This window comes from Lissotriton helveticus, chromosome 8 (assembly GCF_964261635.1).
Source record: "Lissotriton helveticus chromosome 8, aLisHel1.1, whole genome shotgun sequence".
In the NCBI taxonomy this organism is placed as follows: domain Eukaryota; kingdom Metazoa; phylum Chordata; class Amphibia; order Caudata; family Salamandridae; genus Lissotriton; species Lissotriton helveticus.
The window spans coordinates 852,040,861-852,067,628 of NC_136069.1; the positions used below are offsets into that span (position 1 = coordinate 852,040,861).

The following is a 26,768-nucleotide window of genomic DNA, read 5'->3' on the forward strand; positions in this document are numbered from 1 at the left end:
AGGTACTTGTGTCTGGGAGCTCAGGGCTTTAAGTGGGCCGGGTCTCACCGGTGCTGAGCACCGGCAGTTTTTTAAAGGGGGCCTCCAAACGGGTCTCTATCGGGCTCTGTTTTGTGCCCTGCCGGACTGCAGTGACAGCAGGCACATTGATGTGCATGTGCTCACACTACTCACTTATCACTAGTGGAGAAGTTACAGCATGGCCTCATGCCAGGTGAGCATTGTAGGGGAAGGGAAATCCTTTAACCCCTTGCATGCTCATGACGGAACCATTCTGTCACGAGCCAAGGTGGGTCTGTGTTGGTAACGGAATGGTTCCGTCATGGCCCGGCCGCCGCGGCGCTGATTCCATGCCTGCGCTGAGGGTTCTATTAGGCGGGCGGGGCTGTGACGGAACCATTCCGTCACAAGCACAGCACCACCGCGGCTCATGACGGAGTGGTTCCGTCACGAGCATGGCTGTGCCGCACGGCCCCCCCCCCTCCCCCTTAGCACCGCTAAGAGGGAGGGGGAGGGGTTAAAGAAAGTCATTTTCTCTCTGGATTTCCCTTCTCTTTCTGAAACTCAGGAGCTGCATCATTGTTGTGGTGTCACCAAGGCTTTAAATTGAAGCTTTTTCAATATTACATACAAGCCATAGTTGCTGCTTATTTATCGTATGCAACTAACAACCATTGACAAAGCCAATAGTCCTGACTTGTTGTGGGTATGATGTTACTTGTGTCATATATCTGGATCCAATGATAGAAACAGCAAAATACAAGCCTGGCGGTACACTATGCTAAGCACTGATTTTTAGCTTATGTTTCCTAAGCCATGCCCTTAACTACACTGGCCATGCCCCTTTGTGAGACTCCCCCAGTTTTTTCATCCCACTTAAAGCCCTGTGGGAGATGCCTGGGTGTGAAAGGTGCTGGGAGCTGGGCTGCTTAACTCCGGTTGCAGGCGCCTCTGTTGTTGGGTAGACACTGTCGGTTCGTTAGGGAAGCTAGAGGCAGGCGGCTAATACCTGGGCAAATCCCTGAGCTCATGTGTTTTACATTTAGCCGGATGAATGATCTAATGCTGCTTTTAAAACAAAAATTGCTGTTCTTTTTGCACCTATACCCTCATACAAGTCTTGAAATTCCGTTTATTGTATTAGGCAAAGCTGTCATGTGTGCTTGGTAGGCTTTGTGTTATTCCGTCTAACAAAGGACTGCCTGTTGGCCTCTTCGGTGGATATTCCTCAGGTGTAGGGCACGAGCCCTTCTGATGCAGAACAGTAGTAAGTGGAGGCAAGGTCTGAGCGCAGGTATAGTAGCTACTACCTGCTAAGAGAGAGCTAGATCCAGACCTGGCTGGACCGCTTCGCAGAAGCGGTCCAGCCAGGCCTGGGTGCGGCTTGAGGTAGTCCCAGTGAGCTCCAGCTCGGGGGCTACCTCCCCTCCTCACATATTTTCCCTTCTTTTTTTTTCTCCCTTCGTCTGTTTGGTGGAGTTATCTCTCCTGTTACTGGAACGGTCCAGGGATTGATCTATTCTTTATTGGAGGGTCGTTGGTGTAACCCCATGGCTGGAAAGGACTGTTCTTTTAGGTTCTGAATCGCTTTATAGCTTTACAGCTGACAACATAAAGTGAAGAGTACCCTCAGTGAACCACATTCTTCAATATACTATAATTGATCAATGCCACAAATATAAATCATCATCTTTTATGAAGAAAAGTAGCCGGTCTAGAATAGTAAGAAAAGCAGTCCTCGATCAAAGGTCTGCCTAAGTGTTGAACAGGTAAGGCGGACCATGACCGCAAAAAAACTACGTGCTGAAATTATTATTTTTTTTTTTAAGAAGACTTAAGCCAATCCTTTGTGGAATAAGTCACTACAGCCAAACATCATGAAAGGTCTCAACAGTATATCCACCTTCTTCTCCAAAAGAGAGTCAGAGCTGAACAAAGTGACTGCACAGGTAAATATGTCTGAACCACGACGAGGGAATTTGGAGGCGAATGGTACAACTAACAAGGATACGTCACCCATATCCAATCAAACCCCTTCTTCTGCCGCTGATAAGGAGTCCAGGTCCGGGGCAGGAAATGGGCTTGCATCCAGAGAGGAGAATATTCAACATGAAGATTTTACCCTCCCTGATTTAAACATGGACTTTATTGCAAAACACTCTTAGAACTAAAACTACCTGCAAATTTCTCTCCTTTGTCAAACACTGGGGCAGCTGCTTAAGACACGTCTTCTGGCCCCACTGTGCAGATGCAGCTTTTTAGTAGCACGCAGAGTGGTCACTCTTTATCTAACTCTAGGGCGGATTCTAGGGCATCAGTTACTCCTGATTTATTTCTCAGTCCGCATTCGCCAAATAACCTTCCTAAGAATAAAGCTCTTTTACCTGACTCTTTGAACTGCCTGGAAAGAGTCTTATCCTCTATATTGGCTCTTATGAGGAAATCTGTTGCCAATTCTGACTGTATCTTGAACTCTCTTTTATCATGGACCAAACTGGTTATCCTGGAACAACAAACGTATACAGGCAAAGATGTCATGCCTCCAGCTATTTTTTTCAAAAAGGTTTGCCTTCCCCAAAGAAGAATGTCAGCAACCATCAACCCCTCTTTCTACAGCACACCCCCAGGCATGCATTGACTCCATTTCTGAAAGTAGAGACTTTGGATGCCAAGTTAGCGCCCCCTCCAGCAGTAGGAGGATCTGCAAGGGGAAGGGCAATGTAGACTTATTTGAAATAAATCAGCCTTTCTTAGAGCAGTTGTTTGATCTTGATACGGCTCTTTTCCCCATTTTTATTTTAATAAAAGTGAGGGTGTTACAACTGAAACACCTGTTTCAGTGGTTGAAAAATTGAAAGGAAAATGAATTGCATCCAAACTCAGAAGTATATTAAAAAAAAGGAGAAAGCATCATAGAATAACCAAAAAATGATCTAAGAGACTGCGTTCCACTGCTTTTCTCTCTCCTACTTCTCCCCTGATGTCACTAGAGAGGGCAGAAGATCAACCTAAAACAGTCATAAGAAGCTCTCCATCCGTCTCAAGGGATTCCCAGGACTCTGCTTTGGTTATACAAGCTTCCACCCCCCAGTGTCTAATCTATCAATGGTGTCTTTATCTAATATTAATCCCAATGCTCCCCTATTTTCCTCCTCAATAGGGGGATAATATAATCTTGCTCGGAATCCCCCTGCCAGGGATAGCCTGGCAAATGGTCCGAAGGTAGTGCCTCCCTCCCTTGAATTCTCCTTTATGTTTGATCATGAACTAATCATGAACAGGTATTTTCTTCTTGGTTCTTTCTCAGACATTCCCGAATTACAAATTGTGCAGAGTAGGGATTTGGTACTGGTGCAAATTTTAAAAGAAAGAAATTCCAGGGGAGCAAAAGTGATCTTCTGTCGAAAAGTTATATCTAATCTCATGCTTACGAACAGCGATTAGCTACGAAGTCGTGGAATTGATGTCTTCGTCCCATTAAAGGCTAATGCTTTTAAACCAACAATGCATAATCCTAACAATATCATGGGCCCATCCAATAGTTCTTCCAAACCTCCTCCAGTAGCCGGCTCCCACTGGAAGAGGGAAAAAGAATTGCAGGTTTCACTAGGGAAAAATTGTAGGAGAGTTTCCTTGCTTGGGGAGAGAACGATTAAGGAAACAATGCCCGAAGTTGAGGAAGATAAAAAAATGGAACTGGATAGCTGAGACTTTAAATAGCAATAGTTTGAGAGGGCTAAGGTATGGGAATAACTCCTAGTATTGGGCTTAAACTGATCGGCTGAAACGCGGCCGGCCTATTCACTGTTCAAACCAAATTACAATTTTTAAAAGAACAAAACGCGGACATAATATGCATTCAAGAACCTTAGTCTTCAGGGTTCTGGTTTACAGATGATTATATTGAGTTAGGCCATCATGCGCTTCCACTGGGCAGAGGTCATGCTAAAGGAGGCCTTGCCATACTGCTTAGAACCAATACTAAATGGGCTTATAAAGACATGAGTCATGAGTCTAATCTAATCCAGGCAGTCAAAATTGATTTTAGGGAGGAACACGAAAGTACTGTGTCGCTGTTAAATGTAAATGCTTACATCCCTCCAGGCTCCTCTCATGCCTTTTTAATAGAAAAGCTTTTTGTTTTTATCTCCTCAATCAATCAATCAATCAATCATAACACTTGTATAGCGCGCTACTCACCCGTGAGGGTCTCAAGGCGCTTGGGGGAAGGGGTCCGCTATTGCTCGAACAGCCAGGTCTTGAGTTGTCTCCTGAAGGCGAGATGGTCCTGGGTCAGTCGAAGGTGGATGGGGAGGGAGTTCCATGTCTTGGCTGCCAGGTAGGAGAAGGATCTGCCTCCGGCGGTGGCTCTTCGGATGCGTGGTACGGCAGCGAGGGCGAGGCTAGTAGATCGTAGCTGGCGGGTGGGCGTGTAGAAGGTCAGTCGGTCGTTGAGGTACTTGGGGCCCAGGTCGTGGAGAGACTTGTGTGCGTGGGTGAGGAGCCTGAACGTGATCCTCTTGTTGACGGGGAGCCAGTGCAGGTCCCTCAGGTGGCCGGAGATGTGGCTGCGTCGGGGGATGTCCAGGATGAGTCGGGCGGAGGCGTTCTGGATGCGTTGGAGTCTCCTCTGTAGCTTGGCTGTGGTTCCGGCGTAGAGGGTGTTTCCATAGTCCAGTCGGCTGGTGACGAGTGCCTGGGTGACCGTCTTCCTGGTTTCGATCGGGATCCATCGGAAGATCTTGCGGAGCATGCGTAGGGTGTTGAAGCACGATGAGGAGACGGCGTTGACTTGTCTGGTCATCGAGAGGGAAGAGTCCAGGATGAAGCCCAGGTTGCGTGCGTGGTCTGTTGGCTTGGGAGCGGTGCCCAGGGCGGGAGGCCACCAGGAGTCGTCCCAGGCGGAGTGCGATGGTCCCAGGATGAGGACTTCCGTCTTGTCTGAGTTCAGTTTCAGGCGGCTGTTCTTCATCCACTCGGCGACGTCTTTCATCCCTTCGTGTAGGCTGGTTCTGGCGGTGTCGGGGTCCCTGGTGAGGGAGAGGATCAGCTGGGTGTCGTCGGCGTAGGAGATGATGTTGAGGTTGTGTTGGCGTGCGATGGCTGCAAGAGGTCTCATGTAGACGTTGAAGAGGGTGGGGCTGAGTGATGATCCTTGTGGTACGCCGCAGATGACTTCGGTGGCCTCGGATCGAAACGGGGGAGGCAAACTCTCTGTGTTCTTCCGGTGAGGAACGAGATGATCCACTCCAGTGCCTTCTCTTGGATGCCGATGTTGCTGAGGCGTTGAACTAGGGTGCGGTGGCAGACAGTGTTGAACGCTGCGGAGAGGTCCAGGAGGATGAGTGCCGCTGTTTCCCCGTTGTCGAGCAGGGCTCGGATGTCGTCGGTGGCTGCCATCAGGGCGGTCTCGGTGCTGTGGTTGGCTCTGAAACCGGACTGCGAGGGGTCGAGGGATCCGTTTGTCTCGAGGAAGGCGGCCAGCTGTCTGTTGACGATCTTCTCGATGACTTTCGCAGGAAAAGGGAGGAGCGAGATGGGGCGGAAGTTCTTGAGGTCGGTGGGGTCCGCTGTTGGTTTCTTCAGAAGGGCGCTGAGCTCGGCGTGCTTCCAGCTCTCCGGGAAGGTGGCGGTGTTGAAGGAGGTGTTGATGATGTTCCGGAGTTGGGGTGCGATGGTGGAGTCGGCCTTGTTGAAGACGTGGTGGGGGCAGGGGTCGGTCGGAGATCCGGAGTGGATGGTGTTCATCGTGCGGGCTGTGTCTTCGGTGGTCACCGTGGTCCAGGTGCGGAGGGTGGCGGTGGGGTGCGTTGGTTCGGCGGTTGGGTGCGTGGATGGTGCGCCGAAGCTGTTGTGGATGTCGGCGATCTTGCGGTGGAAGAACGAGGCGAGAGAGTCGCAGAGATCTTGTGAAGGAGTGATGTCGTTGTTGCCGGTGCTGGGGTTGGAGAACTCCTTGACGATCTTGAAGAGTTCCTTGCTGTCATGGGTGTTGTTGTCCAGCCGTTCCTTCAGTGATTTCTTCTTGGTGGTGCGGATAAGTTGGTGGTGCTTGCGGGTGGCTTGTTTGAGGGCGGTCATGTTGTCTGTGGTCTGGTCGAGGAGCCAGGTTTTCTCGAGGGTGCGGCAGTTCTTCTTGGAGTCCTTGAGTTCGTCGGTGAACCAGGAGGCCTTCTTGCTTCTGGGTCTGCTGGGAGGTTTCTTCAGTGGTGCGAGGTCGTCGGCGCAGGCAGTCAGCCACTGTGTGAAGTTGCGGGCTGCTTCGTTGGGGTCCGTTGTGCTGGCGGGTGGGCTCTGGCTGAGGGAGGTGGTGAGCTGGTCGGCGGTGATCTTGCTCCAGCTCCTGTGAGGAACCTGTTGCGGGTGGTGGTGGGTCGTGGTTCTTCTGAAGCTGAAGTGGACGCAGCTGTGGTCGGTCCAGTGGAGTCCGGTGGCGTGGCTGAAGGTGATGTGCTTGCTGGAAGAGAAGACGGGATCAAGCGTGTGGCCGGCGTAGTGGGTCGGGGTGTTCACCAGTTGCTTGAGTCCGAGGTTGGCGAGGTTTTCCAGCAGGGTGGTGGTGTTGCGGTCCTTGTTGTTCTCCAGGTGGAAGTTGAGGTCCCCTAGGAGGATGTAGTCGGCGGAGGGGAGGGCGTGCGGGCTGATGAAGTCCGTGATGTCTTCGCTGAATTGTGTGCGTGGTCCCGGGGGTCTGTAGACGAGGGTGCCTCTGAGGGTCGTCTTTGGGTCGGTGTGTATCTGGAAGTGGAGATATTTGGCGGCGGCGAAGGTGTCGTTGGAGTCGGTCGTGATGCGGATGGTGTTCTTGTGTACGATGGCGATGCCTCCTCCAGTCTGGTTGACGCGGTCTCTCCGGATGATCTTGTACCCGTCCGGGATGGCGATGGCGATGTCGGGCGCTGAGGAGGCGTTCATCCCTCTACCATGGCAAGAGAAAAATACCTTCATCTAATATTGGTGGGCGACCTTAATGCTAAAGTCTCTAATCATGGTATAAGGTTATTTGCTAATTCTCAAAAAGAGGAGGCTTTAAAAATTTCGTCTGCCTTGTTCCCCAACAATAGTCGGCTAGACAAAAGAGGGGTGACACTCCTAGAAGCCCTAAGAAAGACCGGCCTAATAATTGTTAATGGGAGACTTGGAAAGGATATTCCTGCAAAAGGCACCCACAAATTGTCTTCTGGGGGCTCTATTATCGATTATTTAATTGCATCCTTAGACTTATTCAACAGGCTGTCCCATATGAAAGTTCTGGATAATTCTCTCAGTGACCATCTATTGATCTCCTGTCAGCTGGAGGTAAATTTAACGGAAGTAAGCTCCTGGAACTTCAAATATACTCCTGTTGGATTCAATAAAACAAATGGCAGAATCCACTGAAATGCTAAGGCAGCCTCTAAAGTAAAAGAGATAATTTTAATGCTAATAGATGACCAGCTACTTTCTTTATTAGGTAACCAACAGTCCTCTAAGTCTGATCCGTGGGTTTCCTTCAACAGCATTATGACCATTTGGTTGGATCTTGTAAGATCAACTCCGAACCTCCTCGCCATAAGTCATTGGATAAATCTATACTTTCCCTCAATAGGGAGATAAATAGCTTAGTGAGGGCCCAATTCTTGATTTTCTCCCTTGATCGCCACAAATTAATTTCCCTATTAAAGAGGAAAAGATCTAGGAAAAAAAGTTCCCTCAGGGAAAAAAGGAAGGCTTCAATTGGGTCTGTCTAAAAGAGGCGGCCTCAAAGAAAAACATAAACAAGTATTGGGACATTACATCTGATTGATGTGACTCAAGGGCAAAATCTTTCCCTATTCTCATCATTGAGGAAGACTGGATAGCTTACTTAACTGACTTGTATTCAGATAATCCTAATTCTTTGAGAAGCTTTATATTTCTTCTAGCACTCCTTCTAGTCTGGTGGCATCTAGTTTCAATCCATCTAGGTGTGAGGTTGTTGGTCTTATTAAAAGAATGAGATCCTCAGGCGCTCCCTCCTGGTGTGGCAGTATTTCAATACCTCTTAAAAAGGGGCTCAGTCACCAACCGGGTAATTATCAGCAAATAGCCCTTTTAGAGTCTGTCGTGAGTGTATTTGCTCGTAGTGTACTGGATCATCTCAACAATTGGGTGTCTGAAAAGAATATTCTTCCTCTTGAACAAGACGGATTCAGGAAAGACCATTGTACCATAGATAATATTTGTATGCTGAAATTAATTGAAGAGAAGTACACTGATTTTCATAATTCACAAGTATTTGTAGCTTTTATAGATTTTACAACAGCCTTCGATAAGATAGATCGGCCATTACTTTGGAATGAACTACAAAAAATGGAAATCCCCCCACCCTTTTTATCTGTTATAATAGCTCTGCACTCTAATACATGGTCTTAGGTTCTTTTGGGAGGAGATCAATGCCTTTCAGCCAGAATCCATACAAAAAATGGCTTAAAGCAAGGCTGTCTTTTAGCACCAATCCTTTTCTCCCTTTATTTGGCCGATCTTCCAAATTGTTTTCCCCCTTAGTGACTGATGCACCGAAGATCAGTTGTTGCTCTTTTCCGTGTATAATGTATGCAGATGATATTATAATTATGGACCTGACTCCTATTGGATTAAGTAAGAAGTTGCAGGCTCTAAATAATATTCAGGGCCTCATTACTTGAAGATAAACACCTCAAAAAGTAACATTCTGATTGTAAAAAATATAAAGAATAGGTAGGTTTGCAACTTTGTCTGCAATCCAGGATCCAAGAAACTTGAGATTGTAGAGTCCTACCTTTATCTCGGTAAAATTATAACTGGTAGCACAAAGAATAAACCCCATATCCACCATTGCTCCAGCAAAGCCACATCTTATGCTACTGGCTTATGTAGATTCTATACTGAAATGGGCCAGATTTAACGTAAGCTAAATAATTTTAATAATCTGGTCCTGCCTCCAGCTATGCACCTGGAATTCGGTCTAATAAATTAATTTGTCCAAGGCTTAGCCAGAGTAATCCGGTGAGGATACCTGCTACAGAATAGCAATTTGAACACAATAAGGGGCTTCCTTAGTTGAGAGATCTTTGGTGCAAAGAAGACTGACAAATACTCATTTGCACGTGACTTTGATACAGCATTAAATCTCTTTAGCACACAAGAAGAGCTAGTGCTCTCTTTTTCTCCCATGGAACTTAAGGCATTTAGAAAAAGCACTAGCAACACTATAAGTTACCAAAGAGATCTTAAGAATTGCCAACTGAAGGAAAGATTGAAAATAATTGTTAACTCCAGCTACTCGAGAGTCGCCCAGAGATATCTATTTTGGAACTTAGATCATGGGGACCGACATTTTGTGATTTTATTCCATATGAACTACTTGCCTTCAAATGACTTAATGGCATGTAGGTCTCCCCTTGCAAGCACAGGAAGATTCTGTAATTTATGTAATAGGGGGGGCTCAGAATATTGACCATATTTGGTTTGTTTGCCCCGTGTTACTTCCTCACCGCCTACATTTATTACGTCCTCTGTTTTGAATAACATCAAAACTGTTGCTACACCCATGAGGTTCTCTAATTTCCAAAGAATGAAGTAGTCTGCGAAAAAAAGTTTTTTAAGGTGGTTTAAATTTATTCTAGTGGTATTTTAAATGTCCTGCCTTGATAGGGGGCTATTGGCACAAGTGTTTTATCCATACTCAGTTATACCGTCTTCTAACTGTAGGTATACCTAATAATTTAAGTGTCCCCTATTCTATTTAGGTACTTACTGAATTTGAGTACCTAAATAGTTCTATCTATTCGCTGTGGCAAAGGAATTGTCATTTTATCCAATCACATTATTTTATTGCTCTTCAGTTCCCCTGATTGTTTCATTGATCTTAAAATGTCCCTATATTGGCCACGGATTTAGCTATGGATCTCTACACTGAATTGATGTTGTTAGTTTGAATGTAGTCTGTGGGTCTGAGTAATCAGATTCTTTGCTTCTACTTTTTTGTATTGCTTGTAATTGAACATATAATTAATTCTATTTACTTGATGTGGTAAAAGGAGCTATAACTTTATTTATTGTTAATCTTAGTGTGATTTGTTTTTTCTTCTTTAATGTTATTTACATTAAATGAATGTTGTACTAAACTATTGCTGCTAGGTGGAAGGATTCTCAGTTATCTCTATATAAGCACTTTCCATTCTCTTTTTCTAGATATATATCCTCTGTCGATTTTATGGCTGTAATCTTATCTGACACAAAATTGTCCTTTCATGATATGCTGCTACATTTTTTGTATCCCATGGTAAGGTCTGTATTTGCACATTGTAGACATTTTATCATGAAATTCCTTTGTAACCTTTTAAGTGGATCTCTTTTTTTTTAGTTCCATATCTTAATAAAAATGAATTGAATTGATAAGGATGTCTCTTGTGGTCCCATGTTTTGTGCAGACGTCCCGCTTAACCCTGTTGCAGGAGTCCCTTGATGATGCATCAATTGAAGAGGTTGGCCTCTCAGAGTCTGACTTTATGAATTGAGTAATCCAAAGGTCATGCTCCAAGAGCTAGTAATGCACCAACATTACAATAATGGAGACAGATTTTTTTTTGTGATCAAGCATCTACTGAATTTGGCAACTCTGCAGCATAATGCCAACTTGCTCAATAGAAATAAGCACTGAATTTGAATCAATCAATAGTGATCCACAAGTTTAATCTAGTATACAAATACTTAAAGGTTGCTCTAGCAGGACAGTTTCTGTAGCCACTAACTACCCTGTTGGGAAATACAGCTCCATTCCCATTTTAAACTGTCAAATTTTGTGAAATTTGTAAACGTTTCGATTCAACTCAGCAATCATCAAATTTTACAAATCGTCTTGAATTTATATTCTTACCAGAAAATTCTTTCCTCCTAACCAAGACATTCTCTACGAAGAGCAGAAACATGTGCCCTGAGGAACATCCAACAAAAGTGACTGCGTATATGTGTTTGGGTTCTAGGATTCACCCTTCGGGATCTCCATCCAAATGTCCTGTCTCGTTTGAGCCACTTTCCTGAACTACACAACTTAGGGCCAGGTTCATATCAAATCATGTAAAGAGATAAGGGAGGCTTTGGACTGTGGTGGGAAGGCTGTTTTGATCATGTTGGATTTGTCGGCAGCCTTTGACACGGTCCACCACAAGGTGTTGATGGATCGGCTGTCTGAGGTTGGGGTACGTGGGTTTGCTTGGAAAATCCTTAAATCCGTCCTATCTGATAGAACCCAAACTGTCGACCTGGATAACCATATATCAAAGTCTTTTAGCCTTTCGTGTGGGGTTCCTCAGGGGTCCTCCCTGAGCCCCAACCTTCTTAATATTTATTTGATATCGTTAGCTGTACTGGTTCGGTTTTCAGCTAACCTCGTACGCTGATGATACACAAATTGTTCTATCCCTCAAAAACGGTCATGAAAAAGTAACTGGAGCTCGCCTCCATGACTGTATGCAAGCCATAGCAGGATGGATGTCGATGAAATGTCTAAAATTCAACTCAATGAAGACCAAGGTGATTGCATTTGGAAACAATCCTCATATTTGGACCCCAGACTGGTGGCCTACAGAGTTGGGAAATCATCCCATTCCAATTCTGAAAGTTAAAAACTTAGGGGTCATAGTTGACATAGTTTGACCTTCAATGACCACATAAGTTTAGTGGTTTCTTCCCGCTTCTTGATCCTGCGAATTCTAAGGAAAATTAACCCTTTCTCTCAGAAGTGGACTTCAGGACGGTGGTCACAGTCCTCGTTATGTCACGCTTTGACTATTGTAATAGCCTTTATCTGAATGCCCAAAATCAACATGTGAATAGGCTTCAGATAGCTCAGAATGCAGCCGCCAGGCTATTGACAGGCATACTAAAATTGGTTTCGGTAAAAAGAGAGTTAATTCGGCTACATTGGCTCCAGGTGAAGCAAAGGGTTCATTTTAGGGCCTTATGCATAGCATTTAAGGCTCTAAATGGTTTACCCCTGACCATTTGAGGCAAAGGTTCAAATGGTATGCCCCCGCCAGGACCCTGCGGTCTAAAGGAGCAAAATATGTCCAAATCCCCACCGTTAAAAAAAACAGTTGGGGAGGCAGGAGTTTCATCACCTGCACGTCCAAGGCATGATACGAGCTACCGTTCTATCTGAGAAATGCCATGGACTTTTTTTACTTTAGAAAGGGTCTGAAAACTTGGCTCTTTACACATTGAACCCCTCTGACTATCGCTTAGGCAGAGCTCAGAACCAGGACACCCTAGGGTAATCGCGCGCTTTTATAAATGTAATTAACATAACATGACATAGTTTGCAGTATGTTAATTAATCTGTCTAACCGTGTTGTGAGTTTAGTTATATACGCCTCACAGACCATAATTATGTTATGTTATGCTATGTTATGATAACTTATATAGCGCACGATTACCCGGAGGTGTCCTGGTGCTAGTTACCTTTCCAATACCCAGATACAAACAGAAGACGTAAGGAGAAAGAGAGTGTGTCATAGTTCAACCGAACTATTTGTCAAACAGCCATGTTTTCAGATTTTTCCTGAAAGTTGTGAAATCAGTAGAATGTCTGAGATAATTGGGAAGGTCGTTCCAAGCATTCGCTGCCCCAAGTACGAAGCTTCTACCTCCCCAAGTGGCTTTTTTGATGGCTGGCATGGTAGTCAACTTGGCCCCCGAAGAGCGAAGATTCCTTGTTGGTGCATACCATGTGAATTGTTTTCTTAAAAATTCCGGTCCAGTACCATTTAGAGCCTTATAGACCATACACAATGCCTTGAAACAAACTCTGTTTCTCACTGTGAGCCAATGAAGTTTTTTTATACCTCAAGAAATTGAGGCAAACTTTGGCGTACCGGTGAGAAGCCTAGCTGCAGCAATCTGCAGCATTTGGAGCTTGTTTATAAAGCGTTCCTGAATGTTTAAATACAGGCCATTACAATAGTCAAGCTTTGACCAAAGCAGTAACCACGGTCTGTTGACTACCTAACGGCAAAAAAGGCAGATTTTTTTTATTGTTTTAATAACAAATGCGGTTTTAGATGAAACTGCATTTATTTGGTCTCCAAAGTTGAGTTTGTCATCTAAAATAACACCTAAGTTCTTAGCCTTCTTCGTAGGTATAGAAAGGGAACTAATCGATGGCGGCCACCAATTGGGAGTCCAAAAATTATGGTCATTACCAAATAAAATCACCTCTGTCTTATCAGAGTTCAATTTTAAATAGTTGTCCCCCATCCAATTGCCTACTGCTTCCATGCAGTCCTGAAAACGCCTCTCAGTCCCAACTTCCTGCCCGGGTAGGAGAGACACCACAGTTTGCGTGTCTTCAGCATAGGTTGTAAGATCAAATCCAAAAGCACTAATAAGTGGGGCCAACGAGGAGACGTATACGTTAAACAATGTAGGACTAAGCGAGGACCCCTGTGGGACTCCGCAAGGCAGCACAAATGGTTTGGATTGGTAATAACCCAGAGACACCATCTGGACTCGGTCCGAGAGGAACGAATGAAGGAGTTTCCATGCTTTGTTCTGGATCCCACATGTCCTTAACCGGTCCATCAAGAGATTGTGATGGACCGTGTCAAAGGCCGCAGACAGATCCAACAGGACCAAGGCCGCTTTGCCACCCTGGTCCACAGCCTTCCTAATCTCCTTAGTTGTCTTAATGAGGGCCGGCTCAGTGCTGTGTCCCTCTCTAAAGCCGTATTGCGTGGGATCCAAAACATTCGCCTCTCGAAGAAAAGCACTAAGCTGTATATTAAGGGCCTTCTCTATCAATTTTGCTGGCAGAGGAAGACGCGATATAGGACGAAAGCTATTTGGATCTTTAGGATCCAGATTGGATTTTTTCAAGAGGGATAGAACCGAGGCCACCTTCCAAGTTTTAGGAAATTGACCGGTTCCCAACATCATGTTGAAAATTGATGTGAGGACACATGAAATAGGCCATGCGGCAAGCTGAGCCACTGCCACTTGGCATGGATCTTCCGGGGAGCCTGACCGAGCTGCCAGAAGTAACTTATAAGTGGTTTCCACTGATAAAGATGTAAACTCATCCAATGAGGGGTAAGGTGGAGAGGATGAATTCAGGACCTCTCTAGCATTGAGACCACCGGCCTCTCTAGGATCATCAAACACTGAAAAAATAGTCTCAACTTTGTTTAGAAAAAAGTTAGCCAACCCATCACAAAGTTCCTGACTAGAATGGAATCTAACTGGAGATGGTAATACCAGACATGAAATGGTCCGAAAAAGTTCTTTTGATGAGTTTCTGGCCAAGTCAATTTTGGTAACAAAATATTTTTGTTTAGCAGTAAACAGATGCTGTTTGTAGCTTTGGAGGCTATTTTTATATGTCTCCTTATCAACCTCTCTATAGTCTCTCCTCCAACAGCGTTCAAGACGCTTAGATTTAAGTTTGTGGTTTCTCAATGCTCGCGTGAACCACGGGGCGGAAGGAAATTATCGTTTCGGGACAATGGTTCTTATTGGAGCTAATTTCCTACATGCATTTTTCAACCATTTAGTGTAAGTCAAAGTAGCTTCCTCTGGTTTAGTGGGAATAGAACCTGCCGAGGATGTGAGGAGATCCTGAAATTCCTTCCCGTTTACTTTATTCCAAGCCTAGTATTGGATCTGTTTCTTGGGGCAGCTGCCCCCATTAAGATGATTCTCTAGTTTCAGTTCAAACTGAACAGCCACATGGTCTGTCCAGTTTCATTTCAAACTGGACAGCCAACACCCCAGTAAAATTGAGCCCCGGGTGCTTAGTAAATATACTATCAAGGGGATGTCCCGCCTTGTGGGTGGGGGTGGTTACACATTGAACCAGGCTGACGCCTTTCATCATATCTGTGAGGATCACTGTGTCTGGATCGTTTGTAGCCTCCAAATAAAAATTTAAATCCCCCAGAATGGAATAAGTATATGTAGAAATAGCTTCTTCCAACAGGTTGCCAATTGTTTTAATAAAAGAACTTCTATTTCCGGGTGGTCTGTAAAACAATATACCTTCGAGCGTATGATGGTGGGCTAGGCTCAGATTGAAAGACAGGGATTCACAGTCTGAATTGGACGTAGAGCAAAAAGGTGCCTTCATACTGCTAGGATATATGACTGCCAGTCCTCCCCCCTTCTTATTTGGCCTATTTAAAGTATGGCAGGCGAATCCTGATGGAATTGCTTTCACCAGATCTGGACCTGAGGCTTCCTCAGTCCAGGTTTCTGTAATAGATGCCAAGTTTATTTCTCTTTCCTCCATAAGCCTGGCAAATTCAATGCTATGCTTCACCAGTGATCTGGCATTCAGCAGAATGCCCGTTAGTACAGCCACATTAGGCCCCCAGCTCTAGTATCCCTCCTGGGTCTTACTGACTGATATTTTACAAGAGGAAGGATCACCTTAGAGTTAGGGCAGGTCATAGCCGAGAAGGTAGGTCTAGTGCATTGCGATAGACACAGACAATTGATATGCGTCCCCACCGTATTCATAGCCATTAAATCTAAACGTGAATTTACATGAAGGAGGGGTGTACCTGATGTAGAGCCGATTGGGGTCCTGGCGCTGAGCGCGGAACTAGCGCGGACGGGCGCAGACGGGCTTGCCTTTGGCGCGCCAGCGGCTCGCCCGCTGCGCACATACGCTGTGCGCTTGCGCCAGCCTCCTAATTTATACAATGCTCGCACACGCAGGGAATCAGATGTGAGACTTGGGAAAGCCTAGACTACTCACCCTGACTCAACCCAAGATGGCGGTGCGATCAAAAACGGTGATGGAACCGGCTTCCTAGCGCCGGTAGTGAGACCTCAGAGTCAGGTACAGTTTTCAAAAGTAATCTTTAAAAACAGGTCCCAACAATGTAATAAAAACTTTAAAACAGAGCTGTGCCAAATAAAACGAATAGTTCAGTGCAAATAGCAAGAGATTTTCTGGTTTAAGAACAAGGCTCACAGATTCATCTATCTCCCGGCTCACGCCTCATTATTAACTAAATAGGAAAGTTTAGGGCTTTTCCTAAAAATCAGTAAAGATCCAATTCCACAATTTATATAGAGAGAGAGTCTATATATTTGGCCCTAATACAAAAAAATCTATGGCGTATGAAGAAGCATATTTCTTCGAACATAAAGTGTTTAAAACTGTAGGCAGACACAATTTTTCTGACTGCCCTACACAGAAATGAATAAGAAAAAGGCAGTTTACTCAGGTACTTTTATAATAAAAAAATGAAATCGATTATTTGTAAAGCACACAATTACCCGAGGGTGTCCAGGCACAGGGGGCCATTGGGGAGAATAAGCAAGCGTTTGCCCAGAGTCACATGGTGCTGGGCTAACCCACTGCCGGCGATCGAACCGTGAAGCCCGTAGGCCGGAGTCAGGCACCCTGGCCACTGAGCCACACCTTCCAATAGAGGTGCAGATGAGACTTAAACAGAGCTAGAGAAACAGAGACTAGAGAGACAGAATGAAATCTGTGAGAAAGAAAAATGCAACCAGCTCAGCGCTTTGTAAGGCATATACATATTAGATAAACACTGCAGGTTTATTCCTATTTTAATTTTAATTTTGAAAACCTGACCTTTCAATTGTGACTGGTTACAATCATATGGTTTGTTGGTTTGTGCCAATCTTTGCCCAGATACTTTGCTCATTTCTCAACAGTATTACATTGCTCTTGTTAACTCCTTCATCCTCTAGTACCTTTGGTAGAGTTTAGACTCAAGCTCGGCCTGTGCTACCAAGGTGAGTCAAGGAACTTTGGTGTGTATCAGTTGGTGGAATGGTGGATTTAGATTTTGAGCGGATTGGTTATTCTTCCATTCAATAACCACCCTTTTATCCTCTGAAGTGCCATGGGACTCTCTTCGGGAACCCTTAAGAACCTTGATTTTTTTCTTTTCATCTCCAATTTGGACAGACGTTTGGAAGCCTGACACCCTTTTATTGATTCCCATGGGATACTTCAGAATGCCCTTCCCCACCCAAAGGTCAGCTGTTCTCCAAAGCTCTCTGGGGTCAGGGAGCTTAGGGTCTACTAGAGGCTGGTGTAGCAAGACAACTCTGCAAAACTGTGAATCAGAATGTGCTCCCCGTTGATGCAATTACAAACTCCATCATAAGGAACCACGGTATTGCCTCACTCCAGGCAATGTAATGCTTTCAAAGAAGCATCCACTCCCTCATCCCAGGCTGATGAGATTTGGAACTGTCCCTGAATTTCCTCGCGTCAGTTTCAGCCATCTTCTTCCATCATCAAAAGTGATTTCCTGTTTTCTAAAGAGTCCTCTTTTCTCCCTAGTCCAAAGCTGCATTCACACTAGCCAATTGCAAGGATGAAATTCTCTTTTGGCTTTCCTGGCATTCATCTGCAATATTATGGCTTTCATCTTTGCTGCCCACTTGCCAGGTGTAAGCTTTCTCACAGAAGTGCAATTGATGGCTCAGCAGAGCACAGGGGAAACTAAGCAGTTAAAGTGGACAGTCACTAAAACTAGCTCAGTTAAAAATTTACAACATAAACCCATAAAAACAATTCACAAAGATAAACACAATTTGATTTGGTAATTGTTTTTATTTAAGTGCACCAATTCAACCAATAACGACGGACTGGTGAAGAATTCGAAATCACTTTAAAAATGAATTAATAATGGAAATCACATCAGCTTATTTAATACAATATAGTGTGGTGCTGTACCCGGCGAGAGCTCAACTACATATCTAATATAAATGTATTCATTAGATTAAGGTTTAAGTATTAGCATGATGCATATTTTGAATGCACGAGTCTAGACTTACATAACATAACATAATATGTGTATTTGTAAAGTGCACGTTCACCCAGAAGGGTCACATGGCGCTGCATAATACATGTTTATTGTTACCCAACTCAACGGTACTCATTTTATCAACCTCAGAAGGAAGAAAGGTTGAGTGGACTTGTGGCCATGAGGTCGAACACAGGCCCCTACTGCAGACTTCCAGATAAAACTGGAAAGTCCATGTTGTTATCTTCTGGACCATCGTTTACCTTCTCCTTGAAGAATTTGGTCTGCCTAATTTTCTAGTCTCGGTCCTGAGCAGAGGACAGACACAATCGTGCCCCACGAGGGGCTAGCATAATCATTCTCGCAGACACAGTGCTTGAGTTACCACTTTGGAACCTCTTTGATCTAATCCATTTTGCTTCTCAAGCTTCACTAGAGTCATATCAGTCAGTCAGCAAGTGCTCTGCTGTATTATAGCAACACTGCAATTCCTAATGACAATCAAACTGAATGCTATATGGGCTTATACTCATATATGCCACATTTCTCTGCTAAATATTAGATGTCTTACACTGATGACATTCTTAAAGAGAGACATTTAGACTCTTCTTCTACAAAACCATGCTGGCCTCAGGGTCTTTATACGTTACGTTACGATGGTAGGGCTGGAACCGAGAGGGGAGCTACTCAGGACAAGAGGCAAAAAGTACCTTGTGCACCATGCATAGTGTCTTAAAAAGATCTGTTTATTCACTATTAACCTGGAGAGGAAGTCCAGCTTGTAATGGAAGTGTACTGAGGTAAACTAAGCAACACAAGTGGCAGCTGCAGTTTGCACTATCTGAAGGTGATAGATAAGACATTGAGGTAAACCAAGCAAGACTATGTGTGTAACCTAAAAAAGATGAAATAGCTGTCTGGATTACCAACCTTCTCCCTTTAACTAAGAGGCAAGAAACATTTCCTTAAGCTTCTCAAATGGGAATAACATGTACCGGAGAGCTTGTTGACAAGCCTGTAGAAGTTAACATCGACATTGATAGTGTTACCTAGATTTTTGGTCAAAGTGTCTAAGGCTAGTGGTGCCGCAAGAGCCAGTACCTAACAACCGGATGCTCAGCTCCGAGGATGATTCTCTGGAACCAATACCTCCGATTCATCTATATATAACTTCAAAAGGTTATTGGTCATAAACATATCAATGAAGAAAGACATTCCAAAAAGTTAACGGTGCCAGGGTCCGCTTCTCCTTCAGCGTTGTCGGGGTTCAGCTCTGGCACTCACAAAAGGACCCTTGGGCCTTCAGCAGACCGCTGCCAGCAGCGACGAGTCCTGGGCCGTCATCTTGAGTGTCATGGAGCTGCGACTCACTGACGGCCACGGCGTTCCTGGAGACTCAAGAGGCCAGAAGTTGCAATACACTTGCAGGTCTGACAAAAGAGCACCGTGGATCTGCTCAACCATGTATGGGCTGGCTAGGATTTTGAAGGATGGTGGAGAAGGTTGGGAGCAGTCTAACAGTGCAACCACCATCTTGGCCGCCTGTGCTTGACACCCCTTCATATCGTATTCATCAGAGAGTTCACAATGTAATACTCATTTGTATTTTTTGGGGGGAAAGCATTTCCATGAAGACCTAGAGGATTTAACACTTGCTTTTAACAATAAACAATTCAAGCCTACTGCCTTTGTCAGAACTTTCCATAATTAACCATTCAGACCTATGGCAATCAACACAAACTTTCCAAATGAATCAATCAGACCTGCATCCTTGATCACTTGCTTAATGTCATAATTAACCCAGGTCTACCATATCGATCATAATGTGTGCTTTGTAAGCATTCTTTGTCAGCATTACCGCACAACATTTGTACAAAAAAATCCAGTAGGGTAGACGATCAGCTTGTGAGCAAGATCAAAGCCCCTCCCTCAGTAGTGCTTTGTGTAGTTTTCTTTAGCTCTCATACAAACTGTCACTATTTCAGTTCCATCAAGGCTCAAACAATCATCTCACAAAGGTAAATAGGTTTATGTGAGGAATCGCTTCCTCAGCCGTGGTAGCCTTATACAAGCAGAAAGGCATTCCTCAATGAAAATGTATGTGGTATATGTCCAACAACTAATGAGAAAAAATGAACACACATGGCGTTGTACTATGGGAAATAAAATAAGGTAAGAAGAAAATGTCACAATGTATTCAATGCAAAAGAAGAAAACATTGTCTTTTCAAAGCAGTCCATTCTTCTTTGCTGCAAGAAGATTTCCACAGCTCTGATTTGGGGCAACAAGAAAATTCTTCTAGCAAGGCAACAGCTTCCACTTCTCTCATGACCTGCTGCACCATTCAGGTTTAGAAGGAAAGCTCTACATACACAAGATGAAGAAATGTCAAGCTGTAATTAATCCACTGGTGCTCGTCTAGGCATACCACAGCTACCAGTGTCTCAGGACATTCTTTGCATATCAACGCCGGGAGAAAAATTCCACACAGAGCCTAAGAGAATTATCCAATTGTAAGTATTTCACTGCTTCTTCTAGGCAGGCAGGAACATCCTCTGTTGCAACATCCAACTTCAAAAGGAGGGACATTCAACAGGGTCGCAGAGGCTTCCTTGACAGGATCTGTACTTCATTTGCCTATTTATTCTGCAGGAGGCTGGCACAACCAGGCCAGAAGAAACTGCAGAAGCAAATGTACACAACAGAGCTGAGAACAAGTTTCTCCACTCTTGAGGAAGGCAGGAAGAAAGTCTTCAATGCAGCAGCAAGCAGACAATGGATCGCTCTTCTACAGTTTCAGACAGATTCTCTCATTAAGTGGATCAAGTAGAGTGCTTGAAAAGATAAATCAATCAGCCACAGGTGATCAGGCCTAGCAATTACTACTAAAATTAACAAGGTTCTAGGAGTATGATATATTTCCTTTCCTGGAGGCATACATTGTGGCAATAAAGCTATCCCAGAGACCCATACATCCAATATTACAATTTCCTATCTCAACTGCACCCCTAATCATCTCAATTTAGCCCACAAAGCTTTTAAGCAAATCTCCTCTCCTATGCAATGTCTTTCCTTGGCTCCAGAGATCTATGAAAGCCCAAATGTCATACTTGGCAGCTTTCTGAAATTTACACTCGCCTATATGCACTAATATGCGGCCAGCGATATTAGGCGGCAGATGGAAGCTCCACTTTCGAATAGGGTTTGAAAGAGCTAAGACCCCGACCTGAAATGTATGTGAATTGGAAAGCACTATGCCAAGCTCAGGCAAAATGTATTTTATATCTCCAAACTGGTAGGATCATAGGTAATAACAATAAAACTGCTCTTACCTTTGCATAAGGAATTTTTTTTATAGCATTCTTCTTTTAAAAGCTATAATGTCAAGCTTTATTATTTTTTCTACGATGGGACTACATTCTGAAGAAGAGGTTTCATAGGAAAAAAAATGTAATCGAAAATCATTATCCATCTTGTAGAAAAAGTATTGAATTCTCTCTAACATTCCTTTTCTCTACTCTGAGCAATTGCGCATGGACCCTGAGAACAGACTGTTGGTTTATCAGAGTGACAGTCATGACACTGTGTACTGAACTTTGGTATTGCTGGCTTTAGGACTCTGTGCACCTTTTCACTGCTGACTAGTGCTAAAGTGCATGTGCTCTGTGTCTAAAATGTAATTCCATTTGGTTTCTCCGTGATTGGCATATTTAATTTACTAATAAGTCCCTGGTACAGTACACTATGTGTGTCCAGGGCCTTTAAATCAAATGCTACTAGTGGGCTTGCAGCACTGATTGTGCCACCCAAATGAGTAGCACTTCAAGCATTTCTCAGGCCTGCCAATGCCAAGCCTGTGTGTGCAGTTTTGAACTGCCATTTCGACCCAGCAAGTTCACATACTTGCCAGGCCCAAACCTTCACTTTTACTACATATAAGTCACCCCTATGACAGCCTCTAGGTAGCCCCATGGGCAGGGTGCAGTGGATCTAAAAGGTAGGACATGTACTTTTCAGTTGTACATGTCCTGATAGTGAAATACCCTCAAACTCATATTTCACTACAGACAGGCCTATCTCTACAATTGGTTTGCATTGGAGCTGCCTTGTACCACTTTACAAGTGTATCTTCCATTTGAGAAAATACAGGAAGAGTAAGTTTGGTGTCTCTCGGCTCACAATTGAAAAAAAACCTTTTTAGTAAAGTCGGTTTTTTAAATTGCAGATCTGAAAATGCCACTTTTAGAAAGCTGGTATTTTCTTACTTTATCCATTCTGTACTTCTACCTGTCTCTGGAATGCACGTCGGGGTTGGGTGACAACTGGGTTTTGTGCATTCCCTCTAGACATTCACACACAAAGGGAGCTGAGGTGTGCCATGCATATCCTGATGGCCTATGACAAGGCTGATGGGTCTTCCTGTGCTCGAGTTAGAGGGAGGAGCTGTCACTTGCATTTGAATAAGGTCGTGCCTGTCCACACACAAAAATTGCATACCCACCTGCAATGTGCCTGGAGCACAACAAAGACCTTTCTTTGAAGTCTCCCTACTTCAAAGGCTAAAATGGGAAAACGTACTGGACCTCGGACACCATGTAATCAGAACACTTCTGGAACTTAGGATATTCTACCAGTAAGAGCAACTGCCACTCCCTGGAAGAGCAACTGTCACTTTGCTGCTTGCTTTGTTGCATTGGCCTGCTGCTACTTGCCTGGGAGTGAGAGGACTGGACTTGACTCTTCACATCCTGCATCTCTAAAGGTTCTTCAAGGGCGTGTTGGGCTTGCTTCCTGTTTCTGAAGTCTCAAGAATATCAAAGGCTTCACCTGCATCTTGCTACAGGTACCTTAGCTCCTCTGCTGTTAGTCCTTCTCTGCCAAGTGGTGCCATATCCAGTCGTGGGCCCTTGGAAGTGAGAGTTTGATGCTGCAACCCAAGAAACTAATGCATCAACACTGAAGCATCGATAGGAAGAGGTGCATTCCTCTGCTATAACAATGCATTGCTGCTGTGTGCACTGAAGTTGTGGACACCACACACCGACCGCGCAATGAAATGACCACAAATTACAAACCAGCCACAACTTTGCAAACGCAGTGCCTTCGAATCACCGCTGCTGCTTGAGACTCAGACACTGCATCATTGATGTCTGAGACACACCGTCCCTGACTTCGATGCATTCCCTCGGCTTCGCGCCAACACAGTGCCTATAGTCCAGTGTTTCAACATTGATGCATCTGCCCGACGCACAGCTCTCTTGACCTCGATGCATCAACGACGTTGCCTGACTTCAGAAATGATGCATCACCTTTGACAGCAAAGCATCCCCTCCTTTTTTCAACGCATCGCCCAGAGCTTTGATGCATCCAAGGTACTGTCAGTGGGTCTATGTGACTCCTGCATCTGGCCAGCACTCCATCGTGGTTGGACTGATGTTTAGATTTGCCCTGGTCAAGCACGACCAGATAGCCTCTGTTGGAGCTATTGATTTCTAAGCACTGCATTTTGATTTAATCTTGCAAAATTCATATTTTGACTTGTGTATGCTGGATATTTATCATTTTGGTCTTGTAAATATTGGCTATTGTTCTAAAGTGGTGTGGATTATGTTTGTGGGGTTTTCACTGTGTTACTGTGTGTGTTTGTGCGTGTGTGTACAAATACTTTACATATTACCTCTTGAGTTAGCCTGGCCCCTCTGTGTCAAGCTACCAGAGGGTGAGCACATGTAAACTTCTAGTGTGTACTACATTTACCCTGACTAGGATTGTGGTTCCTGCTTTGATAGGGTGTATACCTCTGCAAACCAGAAACCCAATTATTAAAAAAAAGAAAAACGTTTAAACAGATCACGTGTTACTACAAACTCTTTAGCAGGCCAGAGCAACTGCAGGAGTCTAAAAACTCATTGTAACGTCCAGACATATAAAGGGAACCTGCAAAAATATTGCTTTCAATATAGTAGTGCTATACAAATAGCTGATAACATAATAAAGCATACACAAACAACAGTCATTAATGGAATAGAGACTGTCACTCATATCATCATCAAGCAAAAATATCAACTACAGGCATACCAAAAGATAACTTAATATTGTGGCAGATGCCCTGTACCAGCGTGCAGTACTCAGCTTGATGGGCTTACAAACTCGTTCTAAAGACCAAGGGCTTTGTGTATATATGTATCTTTATTTGTATTGCACAAATCAAACTGGAAAGAAAAGGAGCTCTTTTAACTGGCAAAATGTCCATTCATATTTTAATCAAAACCTGCCTACAGGGTAAAGTAAAATATCTGTAACAGTGCAAGACACATCTCTCCTATTTTTCAAAAGCTGAACATTTTTAAAAAGATACACTTCAGCTAAATAGCCATCAAAATGGCTTGAAAACATTGTTAGAAATGTCAGTGAAATTTGAAGAGATAGTTATGGGAGGAGGCTTCACAGTCCACTACTAGATACATGTAAATGTTATATTTGAAGGAATTTGCAATTCTGAAATATGGTTAACATGCTAACAAGAAATGTTTTTATTTGAAAAAAATCAGATCAGAATTTACCTGTTTCCCTCAAGCTCACAAACAAACTTGACAACTGGACTCCAGTCGAAAGCCCCAGGCTCATTTTTTATCCATTTTCTTAGCTCGTTGCGGTTACTTTCAACATAGTCTGTGGCAGTGATCTCCTTAAAAGATTCACAAGCTGAGAGAAGCTGATAAATACTTGGGCCAGTGCCAATATCTATCAGCGTGTCCCCTTTTAATCCACCTTGCAGATAAAAACACAAAACAGAAGATAGAGATAAAGGATTTTCCACTGCATCCAAGTAATTCATATTGAATCCACACATTTAAAGTCCAATGCTTATACATATATTAGCAACGTTATGAAAATGTAGGATCCTAACACAACTTAAATATTTATCAAGTATGCTCCTGCAACCAATGCATTGTTTGTTTGTGGTGGAGGATACCCAGATAACTTTGAAGTATTGGAAAAGCTTCCACAAAGAGCTGGAAATACAATTACAGGGATCTACCTTTTTGCCTCTATGTTAAGAGTGCATCTCAAGTGCTTATTGAACTGTGGCACTCCATGTACATCTGCTTTAGAAGGACAAATCACTTGTCTCAATCCTGTTGCTACAATAAGCTGTAGATACAACATAGAGCTAGAGAGCAAGCAGAAAAGTGCCCAATAACAACAGAAATTTACAATTCCTACTATTGATATTTTCTCCTGTGTGGTCCCCATAGTACTTTTTCTGTGATGTCTCTACTCCTGCTTGAAGGAAATGTAGCCAGCAGTAACAATGCAGTTGACAAGCTGATGAGTGGTAGACTCCAAAGAACTGGATGCTCATTTGTGGCAGGTTACAAAATGAACATGGAAGCTGATCTTCAATCAATTTATAAGATAGTTTGGGGTATTGATGTCTCCCTCTCATTTGCAACTCAGTCATAACCCGGATTAGGTGAAGCACTACTACCAGTGAGGAGTTCCCAGTAGTTTACCAGCTCCTATGTAGTCCTTCAACAGTGAACCCGTTAGGTATAATTCTGCCACTCTAATTGTAGCACATCTTATTCGGTTGCTGCCTCACGAGCTAGGCTACCCAAAAACGAGAGCAACTCTAAACTATCTGCCCATTTTTTATGCTGCATATGGTTCTCATCAATGCTCCTACTCTCATCAGGATCAGAAAAAGGCAGCAAATGCACTATAACTCAGAATAAAGCATGCATTATTACCTACTGACCAGGGCTTTTGGAGTCCAGGACTATTGGTTTCATGTATTGTCATACTCGTGTGATGAACAGGCGAGGTTGGGTTTGGGGGGGGGTTGCAAATTTGGCCATACTTTTCTTATAACAATTCTTTATTACGATGTTACCTTTTCCATTTTGCTTCTCACTGTATAAAATGATAAATATCTATAGCAAACTAAGCTCTGTTTACTGGAATCCCCAGCTCCCTAATTTTACCTTTCCTCTCCCTCACTCCCTCTTAGTTGTTGTATTCATTTCATTAGCTATCACAACTCGGTCCAGTCTTCTGGCCTAACTAATTTTTTATAAAATATCATGAAACACATATCACTCTTAAATTATCAGTCCCCTTTTCTCAACCATACGAGCCATAACACTTGTTATTATAAGGTACAAATGCAATTCCCCAAGTTTATGTGTTTCATCCACTTCCTATCCCATTAACTGTGGATCAATTCCTCCATCCCAACCACAGAACAAGCGTATCTCCTTGCCTCCTGTCTTTTGAGCCCTGTATATCTTCCTCTGCTAGCCTCAGTATATGTTTTCTAGCATGTCTTAACAGATCCCTTAGGTGTCTGTCTCATTGCATCTTGTGTATCCCACACACCCCTCCTCAGCTTTTTGGCTCAGGTTATGGCTATTCCGCAGAATACAATGAGGTGGTGGATGGTAGAAATCCAACCTTCCAACTTATATACCTGGTCATTTAAGTAGTGAATTACTCTTTTGTAAAATGCCATTTTATACATTTCATGCATCAATGTCTTGAAGTCTTGGCGGTGTGTAGTCTTCCAAAGACTGAGTATACATATATTAGCTACTGCTAGTACTTTTGTAAATCATCTTTGCTTTAACATTTGGCAATCTTGTCTACATTTGGGTGTGTGGGGGCAATTTCTACCAGTGCACCATAATTAATGATCCTTGCATCATCAATGCAGGCACAGATTTCAGAAAGTCCAAGGTGCAAGAATGGATGATGGGACGTGGGTATGTTTGGCACTCCCACATTCGTTCCGCAGAAGTCCTTATTGGGGGCAGCTTGAAACAATGCTCATGTAGATTGTTGTAGTGCATGATAAGGAGGCGCAGAAAAGTAGTTGGAGACTTGCACACGGCCGGGCTTGGCTCCGCTGTGTGTCCTGTGGCCGGGAAGGCTCCGCCGACCTGCGTTTTGGTGCTAAGAGGGCCGGGCTTTGCTCCG

General features: G+C 43.9%; 1 protein-coding gene and 1 long non-coding RNA gene across 2 annotated transcripts in view; one reads left to right on the forward strand and one right to left on the reverse strand.

The window, feature by feature from the left end:
- LOC144772960 (uncharacterized) overlaps positions 1-10,265 on the forward strand; it is a 940,307-nt gene extending 930,042 nt beyond the window's left edge. Inside the window, exon 7 of the long non-coding RNA XR_013599883.1 lies at positions 10,195-10,265. This is a non-coding gene — a long non-coding RNA (uncharacterized LOC144772960). The remainder of the gene's footprint in view (positions 1-10,194) is intronic.
- The window catches only part of LOC144772959 (nicotinamide N-methyltransferase-like), a 151,379-nt gene that overhangs the window by 38,017 nt on the left and 86,594 nt on the right, over positions 1-26,768 (reverse strand). Inside the window, exon 2 of the mRNA XM_078657666.1 lies at positions 24,353-24,560. Within this exon, the coding sequence (XP_078513792.1) occupies positions 24,353-24,560 (208 nt within the window). The remainder of the gene's footprint in view (positions 1-24,352; positions 24,561-26,768) is intronic.